General features: G+C 37.5%; 3 protein-coding genes across 5 annotated transcripts; all 3 read left to right on the top strand.

The window, feature by feature from the left end:
- Positions 1–12: 12 nt before the first annotated feature.
- LOC107270335 (galectin-8) lies at positions 13–3,742 on the top strand. Of its 2 annotated transcripts, none has more exons than XM_015745266.2 (7): positions 13–306; positions 1,329–1,414; positions 1,817–2,027; positions 2,092–2,280; positions 2,340–2,428; positions 2,501–2,695; positions 2,797–3,742. In XM_015745266.2, the coding sequence occupies exons 1-7, from the start codon at positions 214–216 to the stop codon at positions 2,942–2,944; spliced, it is 1,011 nt and encodes a 336-aa protein (XP_015600752.1). In that variant the 5' UTR covers positions 13–213; the 3' UTR covers positions 2,945–3,742. The 2 variants fall into 2 exon arrangements, with proteins under 2 accessions (XP_015600752.1, XP_015600753.1); XM_015745267.2 differs by having other exon boundaries at positions 2,378–2,428; positions 2,520–2,695; positions 2,797–3,065.
- A 145-nt stretch (positions 3,743–3,887) lies between these two features.
- On the top strand, positions 3,888–6,936 carry LOC107270318 (suppressor of mec-8 and unc-52 protein homolog 1). Of its 2 annotated transcripts, XM_015745223.2 has the most exons (10): positions 3,888–4,683; positions 4,781–4,866; positions 4,962–5,234; positions 5,299–5,479; positions 5,548–5,654; positions 5,722–5,865; positions 6,064–6,144; positions 6,215–6,445; positions 6,513–6,632; positions 6,801–6,936. In XM_015745223.2, exons 1-9 carry the CDS (start codon positions 4,584–4,586, stop codon positions 6,621–6,623), a joined length of 1,314 nt encoding a protein of 437 aa, XP_015600709.1. In that variant the 5' UTR covers positions 3,888–4,583; the 3' UTR covers positions 6,624–6,632; positions 6,801–6,936. The 2 variants fall into 2 exon arrangements, with proteins under 2 accessions (XP_015600709.1, XP_024943479.1); XM_025087711.1 differs by lacking the exon at positions 6,513–6,632 and having other exon boundaries at positions 6,801–6,933.
- Positions 6,937–7,369: 433 nt separating this feature from the next.
- Positions 7,370–12,947, top strand: LOC112494742 (basic proline-rich protein-like). The gene is made up of 4 exons (XM_025087715.1): positions 7,370–7,507; positions 10,923–11,334; positions 11,406–11,634; positions 12,570–12,947. Exons 2-4 carry the CDS (start codon positions 10,975–10,977, stop codon positions 12,587–12,589), a joined length of 609 nt encoding a protein of 202 aa, XP_024943483.1. The 5' UTR covers positions 7,370–7,507; positions 10,923–10,974; the 3' UTR covers positions 12,590–12,947.
- Positions 12,948–14,861: the final 1,914 nt, after the last annotated feature.

Here is a 14,861-nt window from a genome sequence, read left to right as displayed (position 1 = left end):
ACCTTAAGGTTATTTTTTCTCTTACTACTAGTGCAAACGTTTCTCCCAGTAGTGGTCATTGTCCGTATGTTTTATATCCTACAACGACAGTGAGTCATTGTCGTCAAGTCACACCACACAGCATACTAGTTGTAATAGGAATAGCATTGAATTAAATTATTACTGTAGTTGAAATTCTTTACTCGGTGTGTTACGTCTACTCGTCTATCGAGAATGTCGCGCGACTCGTCAGAAGACTTTGGGAAGCTTGTCCGAGAAGAGGCACTTCGAAACTTCGAATTTCACGATCCAGATACTTTGCCGTTGGTGAGATAACAAAATATTCATTAAATAAATCACTTAGGATATCCTGTTTCCTACTGAAGTTTTATAACTAATAAACATGTCGTTTTTGACGACTCGATATGGATTATCCGTTCAGGCTATTTACACATCGATTCGGCAAACTTCGGAAACGTTCGGAAAGTCAGGTATCGCATGAAAACGGCGCGCTCTTATAAGTACGCTTACGTACGTTATTTTATGAATGTTATTTAGACGTGCTTGAAACATTTATTACGGAACAATGACTTACTCGTTTTCTCGTTAAAATTATTATTAGATCCAGGATGAGTTGATGGAAAAATTATATTCTGTTCCTCTGTAATTATTACTGTTAAACCAGTGCAGTCGTATACAGGCTTTCAAGATGGCCTGTCCTGTTGCCGTCTCGAGAACAAAACACACGCGACTTCGCGTGTTGTCGGACGGTATGTCAATGGCGCGTGTAAAATTATCCGTTCTTGCATCCTGGAAATTATCGAAATCCAACTAATATGTAAAGCAGTCTTACGGGGCAGTCAAATCGTTAAACGTTGCTGGGTAAATTAACTCCTCGCGAGTTTCAGACAGTTTCACAAGTAGTTTGACGTTGTATACGTGATATTTCATATCAGTATTCAAGCTACGATAACCGTCCATGATTTCTAATGCGGAAACTTAAAATAATGACTACGTGCTTTCTGATGAAATTTGATATGGCCGTGTCTTTAGTGAACTTGATTTCTATAAATTGCCTTCCAAGAATTTTTTAATCCTCTGCAACATAAAAATTTCTGGAACGATTGATATGCCTGATAAAAAGAATTAGGGATATAATAAGAATTTGTAACGAGGATAAAACGTTCTTCGCGGTTTGAATTATTGAGACAGAAAATGAAACGGATTACGCAAAGGAAATATTAATAGACTTGGATATGTGTTTGTAGGATTTCTATTTTTTGTGTATGGATTGATTAAAAGCAAATATTAATTTTATACAGTAAATATATTTTAATTACCTGTTACAGAATGTATCCGAAGCTGTGGCAATAAATGCATTACGACCGACGTCCGCCATTATTGTTACTGGATTTCTTCCATTTTATTCTATCAGGTATTATGTATTTGATACAGTGATATTTACAAAACGTTCTTTACAAAATCATTAAACAGATAATATTTTTTTACCGCCGTACGCTTCGTTTTATATAATATTGTATTATATACAATATTATGTTTGTTTTGAATCTGCCGTACAGTGGCGTCATCTTTCTTTTCTAATGCGAAACATTGTATGTCCACTGTTGTGACTCTCCTTCTATTGCGATTCAGTGTTATTAGATCATCGAGTAAAAATAAAAATATGACAGCAGTCATTGACAAATGCAATAACGCAACCGGACAAATGAATGGGATAACAAATGGTTACCAAATTTTAATAAGATAATGGATGCACATAAATGTCCTGGACTCTCGTTTGAATGTTTGAGACAAAATATGTATAATCCTGTTGTAGATTCTCAATAAATCTTCTGTGCCAAAGCTCCGGAAATATTGCACTACATTTTAACCCACGCATAGACAGGGGTTACGTTGTTCGAAATTCAAAACTGCGGGGTCACTGGGACGATGAAGAAACTTGTTCTCCGGCTGGACCGAAGGGTACGGTTTTTCGTCGCAATGCCTATTTTCACGTGATAATCTTTTGTACCGAGACTGAGTTTCAGGTGAGTTACAGTGATAAAGTGATATGAAGAAATTTTGAAAATTTACAGACTATAATTCTTACAGATATCAATAAACGAGGAACATTTCTGCGAGTTTGCTTATAGAGTTGCATTGAGAGAAATTAATGGAATAGAGGTGAACGGCGATGTCGAAGATGTGAGATTCCGGCAGACAACTTTCCAAATATATCCTAAATCAAAATTGACGCCATATCTTCAATTAAATGATAAACAATCCCTTGAAGAAAATTTAGTAAGTTTTATGGATTTTTAGATGGCAATCCCTGGATTGTCAATACTTTGTTATTTCAGAAAGTACCAGTGACTGTTGATATCACTTCTGACGTTAGGAATGGCGTTCACTTTACCATCAAGGGACGGTTGAAGCTCCTACCTCATTCGTAAGTCGAAAATTGAGCAAATTGCTAAATATTTTATTATCACATTAATTAATGCTTTATTACTTTTATAAGGTTTTATGTCAATCTACAGAAGGGAAAAGCAATTTATCCTCATCCAGAAATCGCCCTGCATGTTAATCCAAGATTTTTATACGGTACCAGTCCCCCGTGCATGGTCATGAATTGCTGGACCAATGGGGCGTGGAGCCACGAGGAGCGTCACCAAGGCAATTTATTTTGGCTACCAGGACGCGATTTTTTTTTGGTGTGAGAATACATTTTTTTAATATTCTATTTCTACTCTGTGAATATACTTACTTTAGTAATAATAATAGTTTTTATAATAATCTTAATAACTGTCTATACAGAATACGCTGCGAATACCAGGCTTTCACAATATGGCTGAACAACAAGATGATCGGCGAATTCAAACACAGACTTGATCCATCGATCGTTGATACTTTACGAATTTATGGCGACGTTCATCTTTATCAACTTGCTATCGGTACTTCATAATTTCAATATATCGAAATGCAGCCTTCATCGAATTGCATAAACGGCTGATTTATCAAGTGATGAAGGAGGATTTGTGGAAGGATCATCAATATTATGAGCTCTGTGAAGATTTATCGCTTTGAGTATATTTTTTGAGGAAAAGCTTTCTGAGCGTTATCTAGTTATGCTATACGAGGATAGATATAGCTTCGATACTTTTAGACGTGATATTTTTAAGATACCTTTAGAAGTTAGTGCGATACTCAAGTACCCAAAGAGCATTCCAACGTTACAAAGAAGTAAAGAATGCTGGTCACTGATTATATTTTTGAAGACTGGAAAAAAGGCAAGGGAACCAATAGTCAAAAATTTAAAATTCGTGGAACCGATTAAGATTATTCCAAGAGCTGATTTCATTTATCTCAAGTCAAGTTATGTCAAGTCACTAGTCTCCACGATTAGGTGGAGTATTTTTTTTATGTATATTTTTTTCTTCTGTGCTCGAGGAATGAATCTTGGCGGACATGTCTTTCGACTTTCTTTGGCTTTTGGTTTTCATAAATTAGGAGAATATTTCGTTTTTTTTTCCATTTAAATTCATTACAATCTACTGAAACTCAGCGACCTCACTCGGTAACCAGCCTTGAAGATTCTCATTCATCAATCAGATTATACTCCAGTTTGTCTAGATGGAATTTTTATAAACGTCCTTGTCTTTATGAGTGTTATATTATTTATACGGACAATCTTGTCTATGTTCGCTATATATTATATGCTGTATATTATTTTCCAAAAATAAACATTCATTAGATCAAGTGATTATTCGCTGTTATCTCAATGTTAATTATTGTTATATTTAAAAATTGATTAATGACTTGTTGCAGGATGTGAAATATCCTGAGGTAAATATTGTCATTATATCGTTATGAAACTATAATACTTTATATCAAAAGCAAACAGGTCATTTACAGAGTCATTGTTGACACAATGATATAACATCGGTTATGGCTCTTCGTATTTACAGATTACTGAAGAATTCTGTTAAGTTTTACAGTTTTCCTTACTTCTACTTTTTTTTTTTCCTTCAATAAAAACAATGTCGCGAGAAATATTTTCAAGTTCAAATGAATGTTTTCTTTTAGTAATAAATCCATGTCAGAGTTAATTTGCTGCAAATCGATAATATATGGAAAGTATTATACGTTGCTTTTTCAAGAATACGTTCCTGGGAGAGTCTAAAAATTTATCTAGGTAATAAGCGAAGTGTATACTTAATAAAAAATGATGTATACAAGGAATTGTACTTGTGATTAATAACGATCGAAAGAATATAGTCAGACAATGACCAATACCGACGATGATTTTTATTTATTTTTTAAACAGAATGAGAAAACAAAATTCCGAACACAATCAAACTGTAAAATATACTATTGGCAGAAGATACCCCAGTAAAACCAAAATCCAGATAAAAACCATTCTTCTGCATCTCAGTATACAAAGATTCTCTTGTTTTCCTTAACTGGAGTAACCGATAAATTTAAAGATGAAATCAGTCCGCTACCAACTTCACTATTATAAATGCATAACTAGTTTTTTGCAGTGAGAAATATAACCTAAAAACCTACATATCCATATACAATCAAAAATATCATTGATCAAAATGGGAGATGCGGAAAAGAAGCAGAAGCAACATCATCAACAACGCCATCATCATCATCGGCGACGTCGTGAACAGGAAGAAAAAGAAGGGGAGCATACAGGTTGGTTTTACGTGACGGCAGTTATCACTGAAATACATATTGACGTATATTTCCTTAAAAATCTATGAAAATTAATCAAATTTATTTATAACTTTAGCAACGCAGTCGCATACCGAGCCACCAGTCACAACAACCCCAGTCGATCCGGATACGTCCGAGCTTGTTCGAAAATTCGTCACGAAGGTATTAAGACTAATAATAATAATAATAATCTATTACACAGTGCCTCTTACCAAAGTAAAACAAAGACAATTATTATTAATCAAATAACATTTCAGGAAGCAAAAATGTCACGAGATAAAAAAGAAAAGAAACCAGCAGTGGTAATTCGTCAGCCGAATTACCTTACCGACCGTAGGATATCTCAGGCGGAAATGCAGAGACGCCACACTTGGCTTCAAAGGACAAGACTGAGTGTCGCCATGGCTAGAAATCGTTGTCGTATAACACACGAAGTTCGATTTCCAGAAACATTTAATGGTCTATACTGTTCACGTTTTTCTCCAGACGGTGAAATCATTGCCACGAGTTTTGGTACCGGCTGTATACAGGTACAAAAATAATGGATTCCCTTTGACGGCCATTTAAGTGTTACGTATATGTTGCACTAATAAGGTACGAAATGGCGAGACTGGCGAAACGAGAAATACTATGAGAAGTGGACTGGACACTTCCTTTCCCGTGATGTGCTGCCGTTTCAATCCAATCCGCTCTGATGTTTTTTATGCGTCTAGCGCCTGTGGAAATATTTTTGCTTGTACTACCAGCACGAATGAATTTTCGCGCTTCATCGAAGGTCATTAAAGTCTGATAATTCTCTAAAACTAATTTAATTATGAAATTCAAAGAAATATTTCCTTGCAGAACCAAAAAACGAAGTGAACACCATCGACGTGAGTGTAACTGGTGAATATATAGTTTCCGCCGGAAAGGATGCGGCTGTCAGATTATATGATGCTGAAACTGGTCAGGTATTCACGACTAAACTGTCATAATAATGATAGTAATAGTTGTTACTATTCAATTAATAAATCACAGATTGTAACAACTTATAAAAAACACAATGCTGATTTACTCGACGAAAAAATAAGCAAGTTCCATAGGATGAGAATATTTGCTTCGAGATTTCATCACACTTATCCTGAATTAATTATCACTGGCGGATGGGACGATACTGTCAAGGTACTTTTACATGCTTATTATTTATAACACAAGTATACTCGTTTGAAGTTGTGATATTTTTACGTACCACAATTTTTCAAAGTTTTTAATTGATCATTCAGAGTATCTTATTTTCCTTGCCAATTCTACACGAGCAACTTCAGTTTGATTACAGTAAATGGTATGAGATCTAATTCAATAAATCTTTACTTCATTCAGATCTGGGACACGCGACTGGGAGACGGATCGATCAGATCGATAAAAGGACCTCACATATGTGGTGACGCGATCGACGTTAGAGTATGTTATATATACATATATATCGATAAACTTTCATTCCTGAATGTTCAAAGTCAATCTTGTTCTGCAGGAGACACATATCCTGACGGGGTCTTGGGTCGTAAGAGGAAGTCTTCAGATATGGGATATGATGAGTGGGAAATTAATCGAAACGATCAATCCACAAAATAGACCCACTACACTCGATGGTGAATTTCTTTATGCCGTTCAGTATTTTGACGGAGATCCTTATGGAGAAACTGTTCTCGCCGGTGGATCAGGTACTGGTGCTGTTGAGGTGATAAGTTTGAAAGAAAAAAAGGTAAATATATTTATTTTTTTTTTTTCAATGCAAACATCCTTTATAAATTGTTACTGTGTTCTCTTAGGTTATGGGCAGTTTTCGGGTTAACAAAGCTGTCGTCACTTTGGATAGTTGCAGAACGATTATTGTTTTTGGAGGAATGGAGACTGTCATTAGGATCGCTGATTACAGTTAGCTTGCAGAAGTAATTCATTTTTAATAATGAATATCTCTATCGATCAAATAGCACTTATAGAATATAGAAATTTTAAAAGTTCATTAGGAATGTAAATTCTAGTAATCTACCTTAGGATATTAATAGGCTCTTATTGAAGTTTAAAAGATTCTCAAAGTGTAATAATTTTAATTACAGTGGTTATCTCATTAATCGAAGATGACAACAGCTCGAAGCAGACGTAACTCTTTTCTTCGGCTACAAACTACTTTCCGGATTTATCGATGAGTCGTGAACGCAGCGATCCACTCACCTCGGCATCGTCTCATCGAAGATAATAGCAAAAGCGTCGAGACGCCCGGCGTCTCTGGCTCCTGTGAGATGATGAAAGACGCGTGGCTAAGGGAGCTAGGGGGGTGAAGAAGGTGGTGGATACTCCAAGTCGAAAGTCGAGTGATGCCAAAGTTAAATATAAATGTGGCGGCAAGCGTCCCGACGCCCCTGCCTCGACGCTCATCCCCTGGACCAATCATCCAGAAGCCAGTCTCTTCGTGTTCTCGGCGTGGCCCGGTATATCGTTAAAGACGACGACGATCTCTCGCGATCTTTCTACGATTTATCTATCGATCCAAACCCATTCGTTGATCGTACGATCATTTATTTCTATTGTCCCTATTAATTCTTCCATTAATAATATTTCTATTCGCATTGTTCCTACGCTATTTTAATCCATTTTAACGAATCTTCGTCGAATTCTTAATACACGCGACTTTGGCTTGGTTTCGCGAAAAAAAAAAACGACGCTCGGTTTACCCGAAACACATAAAAACGAACGTACCAGGATTATTGCAACGTGATTGGCTAAGGATTAATCGCATTACAATTACCAGTGCTAATTAATGAAGGTGAGTGTACGAAGAGACAGTGTCGGAAAATTTGCTTCTTTATTGGAATTACCTTCAAGATACTGGATTGTTACGCGATTTCTTGTATTTATATAGGTCTGGTGAATCTTTTAGTACATAAAATCCCTAGATCATTCAAATATTATATTAGAATTTTTTTTTTAAGGATTTTATATCTTTATCCTTTTTTTTAAATTTTACCTAAACTGCTTCGAATTTTAAAATTTTTATTTAGTCACTCCAGTCTTATATGGTTTGAGACATGGTCACGTACTTCCTCCAGGATATTACGTACTAATCGGTTGTAATAACAATTAACACTAGTACGACGTATGTAACTATAAAGTGACTTCCAGTACGTCGTTAACTATTCCTTCCCGTCAAATTGGTAGTGCTATTATTTTTGGACGGAGCATACGAGATCAAGGATCCAGCGGACACTCGACTGTCCACACGTAATCTGTTGCGGATAGTCTAGGAGAGGAAAAGATTTTTTTTTCGAGCAGTATAAGAAATTTTGGCTTCAAAGAAATCATATCACTGACAAAGGCTCACGTTTAGGCACCCTGAAGAACATGAAGAAAGATTAGCTTTGCGTTTAAAGAAATTCAAAATTTTCCTTTGAATCTCGAAGCCCGATTTATTTTGTCGTTAAAACAAAATTCGGTTGGGATTTTAGAGATTTTTTATAGTCGGGAAAAAGTAGTTTTTGAAAATCAAAGATTCGAGTAGACTGTGCACGATGTGTCGTTATTTAGAATTTGAAAATTTTTCTCGGAACTTTATATATAACCTAAACCGATTTCTCACAGTTTATAAAAATATTTTGAAAGTATCTTATAATAGCTTTCCGAATAATTTTCTCCCGTGTGCACGTTTCTAATATACATACATACACTCTACATATACATTAAAGTGAAAATCGAATTAGCTTTATCAACATCAGGATAACGTCAATGTCTTTATTTCGCGGTATTCACGATTACAACAGCGTAACGATCGACACTCAACCTTGAATTAATTTTTCCCGTATTACATGTTCTGCGCCAATAGCAAACCCATGCGTGAATCGATTTGAAGAAATACGATAGGACGACAGTTTAATTAAATTGCCTTCCAAGAAGTAAAAGAGGATACCGAAATAATTAATTGATAATCAAGTTCAAGAAAGGACAAGACTTTCCGTAGAACGACGTTAAGGGTTCCGCGAAATAATTGACGAAACAAATTTTTAGACTGTAAAAGTTGGTAAAAAAAAATAAAAAACACTTAAAGACAAACTTGTATAACATTCGATAAATTCGTCGTTATGATCTCATGTAACGTGACTACCCCTCCCCCCTTCCCCCCATCTTTCTGTATCTCAAGTCAGCATCTGGCTCGTCTCATCTCACATTCTACTAATGTGCATTCGCGCAATGACGACAAGGGCGCAGACATATCCGAATATTTGTGTCACTTTCCGAAATATCCAAGATACAGATACATCGCGAATATACCAACAGCCGGACAGTAAGTCCCTAGTTTGTAGCAGTACGCATAAAAATAGAAATAGATCTAAAGTTAGTCGGCCTACACTCGGTATCCGGCCCAAACGCTTAACAGCCTGGGACTTGGCAATCGGACGTTGCGGCAAACTGTCCAATATCAGAAGGAAATGTCCAATAAACATTGTCCTACATTTCCAAAGTTTAGTTTATGCCCTAAATATTATGCAGTAGCATAAAGGAAGTGGAAGTGAAAAAGGAAAGGCGTATACGCATATAGCGTTGACGACAACCTCCGAAGGAGTACCCAATGCAAATCAATAGTTGGCACGGGTCCTCTTTTCTTACTTTTCCTTTTTACGTCTCTATTGGTCGCTAAGCGAATTTACACGGAGTAGCTAAAGCCCCGTATCGGTATCTAACGTCCGAGTGAGGCATTGAGAATGATATTTCTGAGCTTTACAATTAGCATTCGGACGTTACTGAGAATCTGCCCTAATACAGTATAACGCGTGCAATGAGTTTTGCAATGTATTTTGACATGAATGAATAATAAATAAAATGCCTTGAAATGCTTTTTATAAATGTACAAAGCATCGACTTAGTCAATAGTATAGTCAATAATTATTCGAAAGATCAATACCGTCTGGTGTGAACTCGGGGAATGAACTCTTTGCTCGCTTCTTGAAAGACATATAGCAACGATGGCAATGTGCGCGATCGTCCACAGTCAAACTGGCGTATGCACATAGTAATTTTATCGGTTATACACTACACGTATGTATACCTACTGATATGTGTAACTACGTAACTACATAGGTACGTCGGGATGGTGTAGGCACCTATTTCGAGAGACTTTTGGCCGAGAGCCATCCGAACTGCTTACTCACTGCCATAATGCGACCCAGAGCTTGCTCGGTTGGCTTTGGCTGTGGACTTTCATTATCGTGAAATTGCGAGCTTGGTGTCTGTCAAATATTTTTTTATTTTTCCTTTCGGCACTTACACTTAACTCCAAAAGGACAATGTTCACGAATTAGGTTATGCTCGAGCGACTGAAATAGCTATGTGGGCCACACGCACTGTTCCACGTCACTAATCCTTATGACAGTTGTGGCTTGTTATAACCTCAAAAGTTATTGGGTCTTATTGGAGTCTCGTCCTACGCAGGAAGCTCTGCGAATTGATTTCACTGGGAAGTGAAGTTGCACGTGTATCGCGTCAGATTGAAGAATCGATTAAAACAGCCATGTCGCTCGTTATGTGGCTGCTAGGATTTTGTTCGTTGCAGAGGCACGTAGTTCCGCGTTTCAATGAGAAGCACGCGAGCAGCGTTCACTGTACTGTACTACTATAGCAAGCTATGGGCTTGATACCAGACTCGAGTCTAGTATGGTCGTGTGCGAATGCTCTATTTCTGGATGAGAGTGTTACATCATCGACTATCGGTATTCGAAGGAGGAATAGCACGTGCCTAGATTATACGTCGCGCGATGAACCTAACCTAAGGATCGTAGTAAAAAGCCGTCGATTTTTAACTATTGCCAGACATGATTATTTGGATTTACAATGGATCAATAGAAATGGTGACGCTAATACTATAGTACGTTAACAATTTTTTAGTCCTTACAGTCTTTGTTGTCTACATTTATACGCTCAAGAGTAGTACTACTGTCTGGCTGTTTGTATGCATTAAGCAATCCAACCGACTCCCGTGATCAGTCTCGAAATCCATCTGTGCAAATATACTGCGGTGGATATGGAAAACCATTTGGTTTACTGCGTATTTATCGAGTAAGAAATTCACCATTTACGCAGGATGTTATAAAATGCGTTTTCTCTTTTTTCAAATTGATTACAATTCGGTATCTATGAAGTTTTGCTGTGACATCGATTCGTGGCTAACAATTGATTTTCTTGGATTGCAGAAATGCTAACGGGTGCTCAGGGTGATAAGTGGAGCTGTGAAAAGTAGTGAAAATGTCTCAACACCCTTCAAGGCCACCCGGGGGACCGGGTGGCTGGGGTGGGAGGCCCAGTGCTCCAAGTCCCTTCAGACCAGCCTCACCCTATAGTCCTACCTCGTCGCCGAATCCTCACAATCGTTCTCGAGGACCACCTACTCCTGTTCATCATCCTCATCCAATGTCACCGTTGACCTATCCGCATATGATGCACCCCATGAGTCCAGTTCCCATGGGGATGCCCATTTCGCCGGGGATGTCGCCTGTTTTTGGATGTCCACCACCAGGATATATACAGTGTCCCAGACCACGTTGGCCGTCGCCGATTCAACCAGGAACATCGGCACCCAGGCCTTTTATACCAGCTCAGGTTCAGGTGTGTTTTCTAAAAGGGACGAAAACTTTTTCAGGGAAATTTGTAAAATTGTGTTTTTCTTTTAAACTCAGAGTCCTATTGGGAGTGGATCATCTTCACCAGTTCCATGTGGTCCACCGGAGTACCTGATTGCTCCATATAGACCAGGAGAGTACGAGTACGTCGGAGTACCCTTGGATCCTGCTCAGGGCGACGAGGAAGCTACCGGACCCAGCACCGCAGAAATTATTGCCAGTCAAAGTCAGGATTACGTTGATGAGAAATTAGCTGAGTACCAGGCCACCATCCAGCAGCTTCAAGGTGAGTACAAAACTTGTTAAAGTTTATGTTGAGTTTGTCCTTTTTAAATACATAGTGGAATCACGTAAAGGGGTAACATAGATCTAGAAATTTTATCGTGAAAGATTATATCAGCGATATTTAAAAGCAGATTTAAATAACGAGAGCTTCGAATTCTCAACCGAGAAACGCAACTACGTAAACAATACGATTTTCGTAAACTTTCCTGAAATCCCATTCATGAACAGACGTAGCGGTCATGACGAATGGAGTTCATCAATATCATTTAGAGGCACGATTTCTTTGCAAAGAAAAAAATGAGTAGAAACCACTCGTAGAGCTATCGCTCGACCACGTGGTAATACCAAGTAATTTAAACCGTTGAAACAAGCACGTGGCATCTATTGTCAAGAAGATAGGCTAACGATCCAAGCATCCGAAGTCAAGCGATATTTTCGTCAAACGGAAATGCAGTTCTCGTTTTCTTTCCGAATTATCGTTTCGGATCGTCTGTTTATTTGTTCTTCTTCACCACCCGTTGCTCGAGGGGCGCGCAGGAAGAGGGTCCAGTTTTGAAAATTAGGCGAGTTTATTTTTCTAGCATGATTTAGTCGCCACGTTGTCGTGCCAAATCGGTAAAAACCAATCATCACTCATTCACAATGTGTAACTGAAAATGATCGAGCAAGAACCCATCCTGACAGCGTGTTTTCATTCCACCTATATATATTCCCATGAAATTTGTATTAAAAATTTCAATAAGCCATAAACAAATCCATTCCATTGAAACGTTAAATTTAATTATTCCAATACCGCATTAATTTTCAATCACAATTCAGTAAAAAAACTACTTTTTTTTAAAATGAACCTCGACCCTATTTCCACGTCGGTAACAAGCTAGTTAGGTATTTGATGCATCCAAGATAGAATGACCCCGATGATGCGTTTGGCCACAGTTGACCGTTGCCGGACATAATGATGATCTTGGCATGAGTGATCTCAATGGGAGAAGACTTGGCGAGCTTTTCTACTAGTTGATAGAAGTACTATGACCACCGAAGTGGGTAAGGTAGATACCTACGCAAGGTATGAAACAAGAATACCCAAAGTATACAGATTTTGATACCGATTAGAAGAAAAAATAAATAAAACGCATCTCTCGGCGAACGAACAACTTCTCAGCCCGATATGATTCTCAGTGTATTTCTAAAGCTCGGCAATTTTTAACCTCTAGACGTATCTAGGTAAGGACGCACATGAGACCCATAAATTTTCTTTGCAAAACCCCACAATATTCGCATGCTGCACATTTGCGTTGACTGTGCAGGGAAATAGAATAGAATCGACGAGACGGTAGCCCATGTGTTTATAAATAGGAATGACGAGCACCTGCCTCAGCCATTCACATTCACGTTCACATTCTCACTCGCACTCGCATTCACACTCGTTTCCTATTACTCGTAGAGAAACGATGAAATTGTGAAGCACAGTCCACCGCACGAGTCTGTTTTTATCATTTGTCTATTTTTTAATATTTATTTATGCACCATAAACCTTACATGTCCACTCGCTACTGAGTCATCACGTAACGGTGGGAGAATGAAATAAAATTACTTGCTTATCAAATGTTCAATCGACTATGTATATATATATATATTAAACGACCTTTTTTATTCCTCGTGGACCTGTTAGACTGGTCGGTAACATTGAGGACGATCGGTTACGCCGTTTCGCGTTATGTAAGGCTAGCGAAAATTTCGAAAAAAAAAATTAAAAAAACACGGTGACTGCAGAACGTCATTTCATATTTATATCGAATAAACAGAGCGAATCCTCGCGGATGTTTCTATACGTAAATAAATCCCAGAGTAAGGCTGGCATTTGAATTTCCGTCGTCTGGCGCCTATCGATACAGAAACTCGCTAATACGCTCGGGCAGAACTGAACGAGCGTATCGTTCTTTCTAACGCGCAATTCTTTTCCTTCGTATCGCACGCTGCGTTTCACATAACTTCAAGTGTGCAGTAGCGCACGTATGTGCATGCGTCTTTCGCATACGAGAGCGCCGACTTTGTCACGTTGCAAAGTTGATCGTTGCCTGAATCATGGCTCTGCCCGTAGCGTGTAAAATGGCTTCGTAGAAGTCTCGAGATATATTCTTGTTGGGAGCACGTACCTGCTTAGACTCCATTTTGGACTGTAATTCTGCGAAAGGCGGTACTATTTTAAATTCTTATTTCTATACTTGCACTTAAGTTCATCATACAGTCAATTCTTATACTTAATATAGATCTGATATTTTTTAAATATTTAATATTTTTATTATTTTTTTTCTCTTCTTCAATTTAGTCATTTTTTGGGAATATCGTATCGTAGAATGTTTTTAACTCATTTTCCATCATTAACCTATATACGCGACATTTTTCTGGTCACTATCACTGAAGCGTATATATACGCTTACTTGGTATTCAGATATAATTTTTAAAAATGTTGGTGATAAGGGCGTATTTTTTCATTTTTACGGGTGATGCACATGGATTAATATCATTTTACATTTGAGTCTCGATGGAATGTATGGTATACGTGAAAAAAAAAGTTAGCAAAACTGCCTGCTTTGCTCTAGCACGTGTACGGATACTGTTTGGGTGGATGGAATGTGTGTTCTTCGTGGTTACTTTCGTGTCGAAGGAAGATTCTTGTTGACAGTTGCATTTCAGGTAGTAACTATTCATGGGAAATAGAGATGATTGCAAGAAAAACCCTATGGGTCATTTTCCAGTAATGAGTTTTACTTGTCTCCTTGATATCATTTAAATGTATGTACGTTAATTCTTGGATATGTTGAGACTGATATGTCCCAGTTAATTCTTTACTTATCGATGAACTTCTAAAGATATTCTTGGATGTGACAGCGAAACGTTGCTTCAAATCAATTCGAATTTAGTCAGGCTAGAGATACGTTGTATGTATTTGTTAGGTATTTACATAAAACGTGTATTTTATTAAATAAAATAATTAATTAAATAAATGTTTGACAATTAAAGTAAATAGTATATATTAAATTTTCATAGCTGTCTGAGAGAGATAAAAAAATGTTAGTTTTTCTTAAACGACATTTTTTTTTCGTCGTTTTCATTGTGGAAATTCAATTGGTTTACAATTGTAACATAATATTTTTTTAAAACGAGCCTTTGCTCGCTATTCGAGTATGACCGCAGACTAAACCTCAGTGGATACTGGCTAAAATC

This window comes from Cephus cinctus, unplaced genomic scaffold (assembly GCF_000341935.2).
Source record: "Cephus cinctus unplaced genomic scaffold, Ccin1 Ccin1_scaffold0727, whole genome shotgun sequence".
Taxonomy (NCBI): domain Eukaryota; kingdom Metazoa; phylum Arthropoda; class Insecta; order Hymenoptera; family Cephidae; genus Cephus; species Cephus cinctus.
The sequence above is the reverse complement of the archived record's forward strand: the minus strand, read 5'-3'. Positions and strand labels throughout refer to the sequence as shown.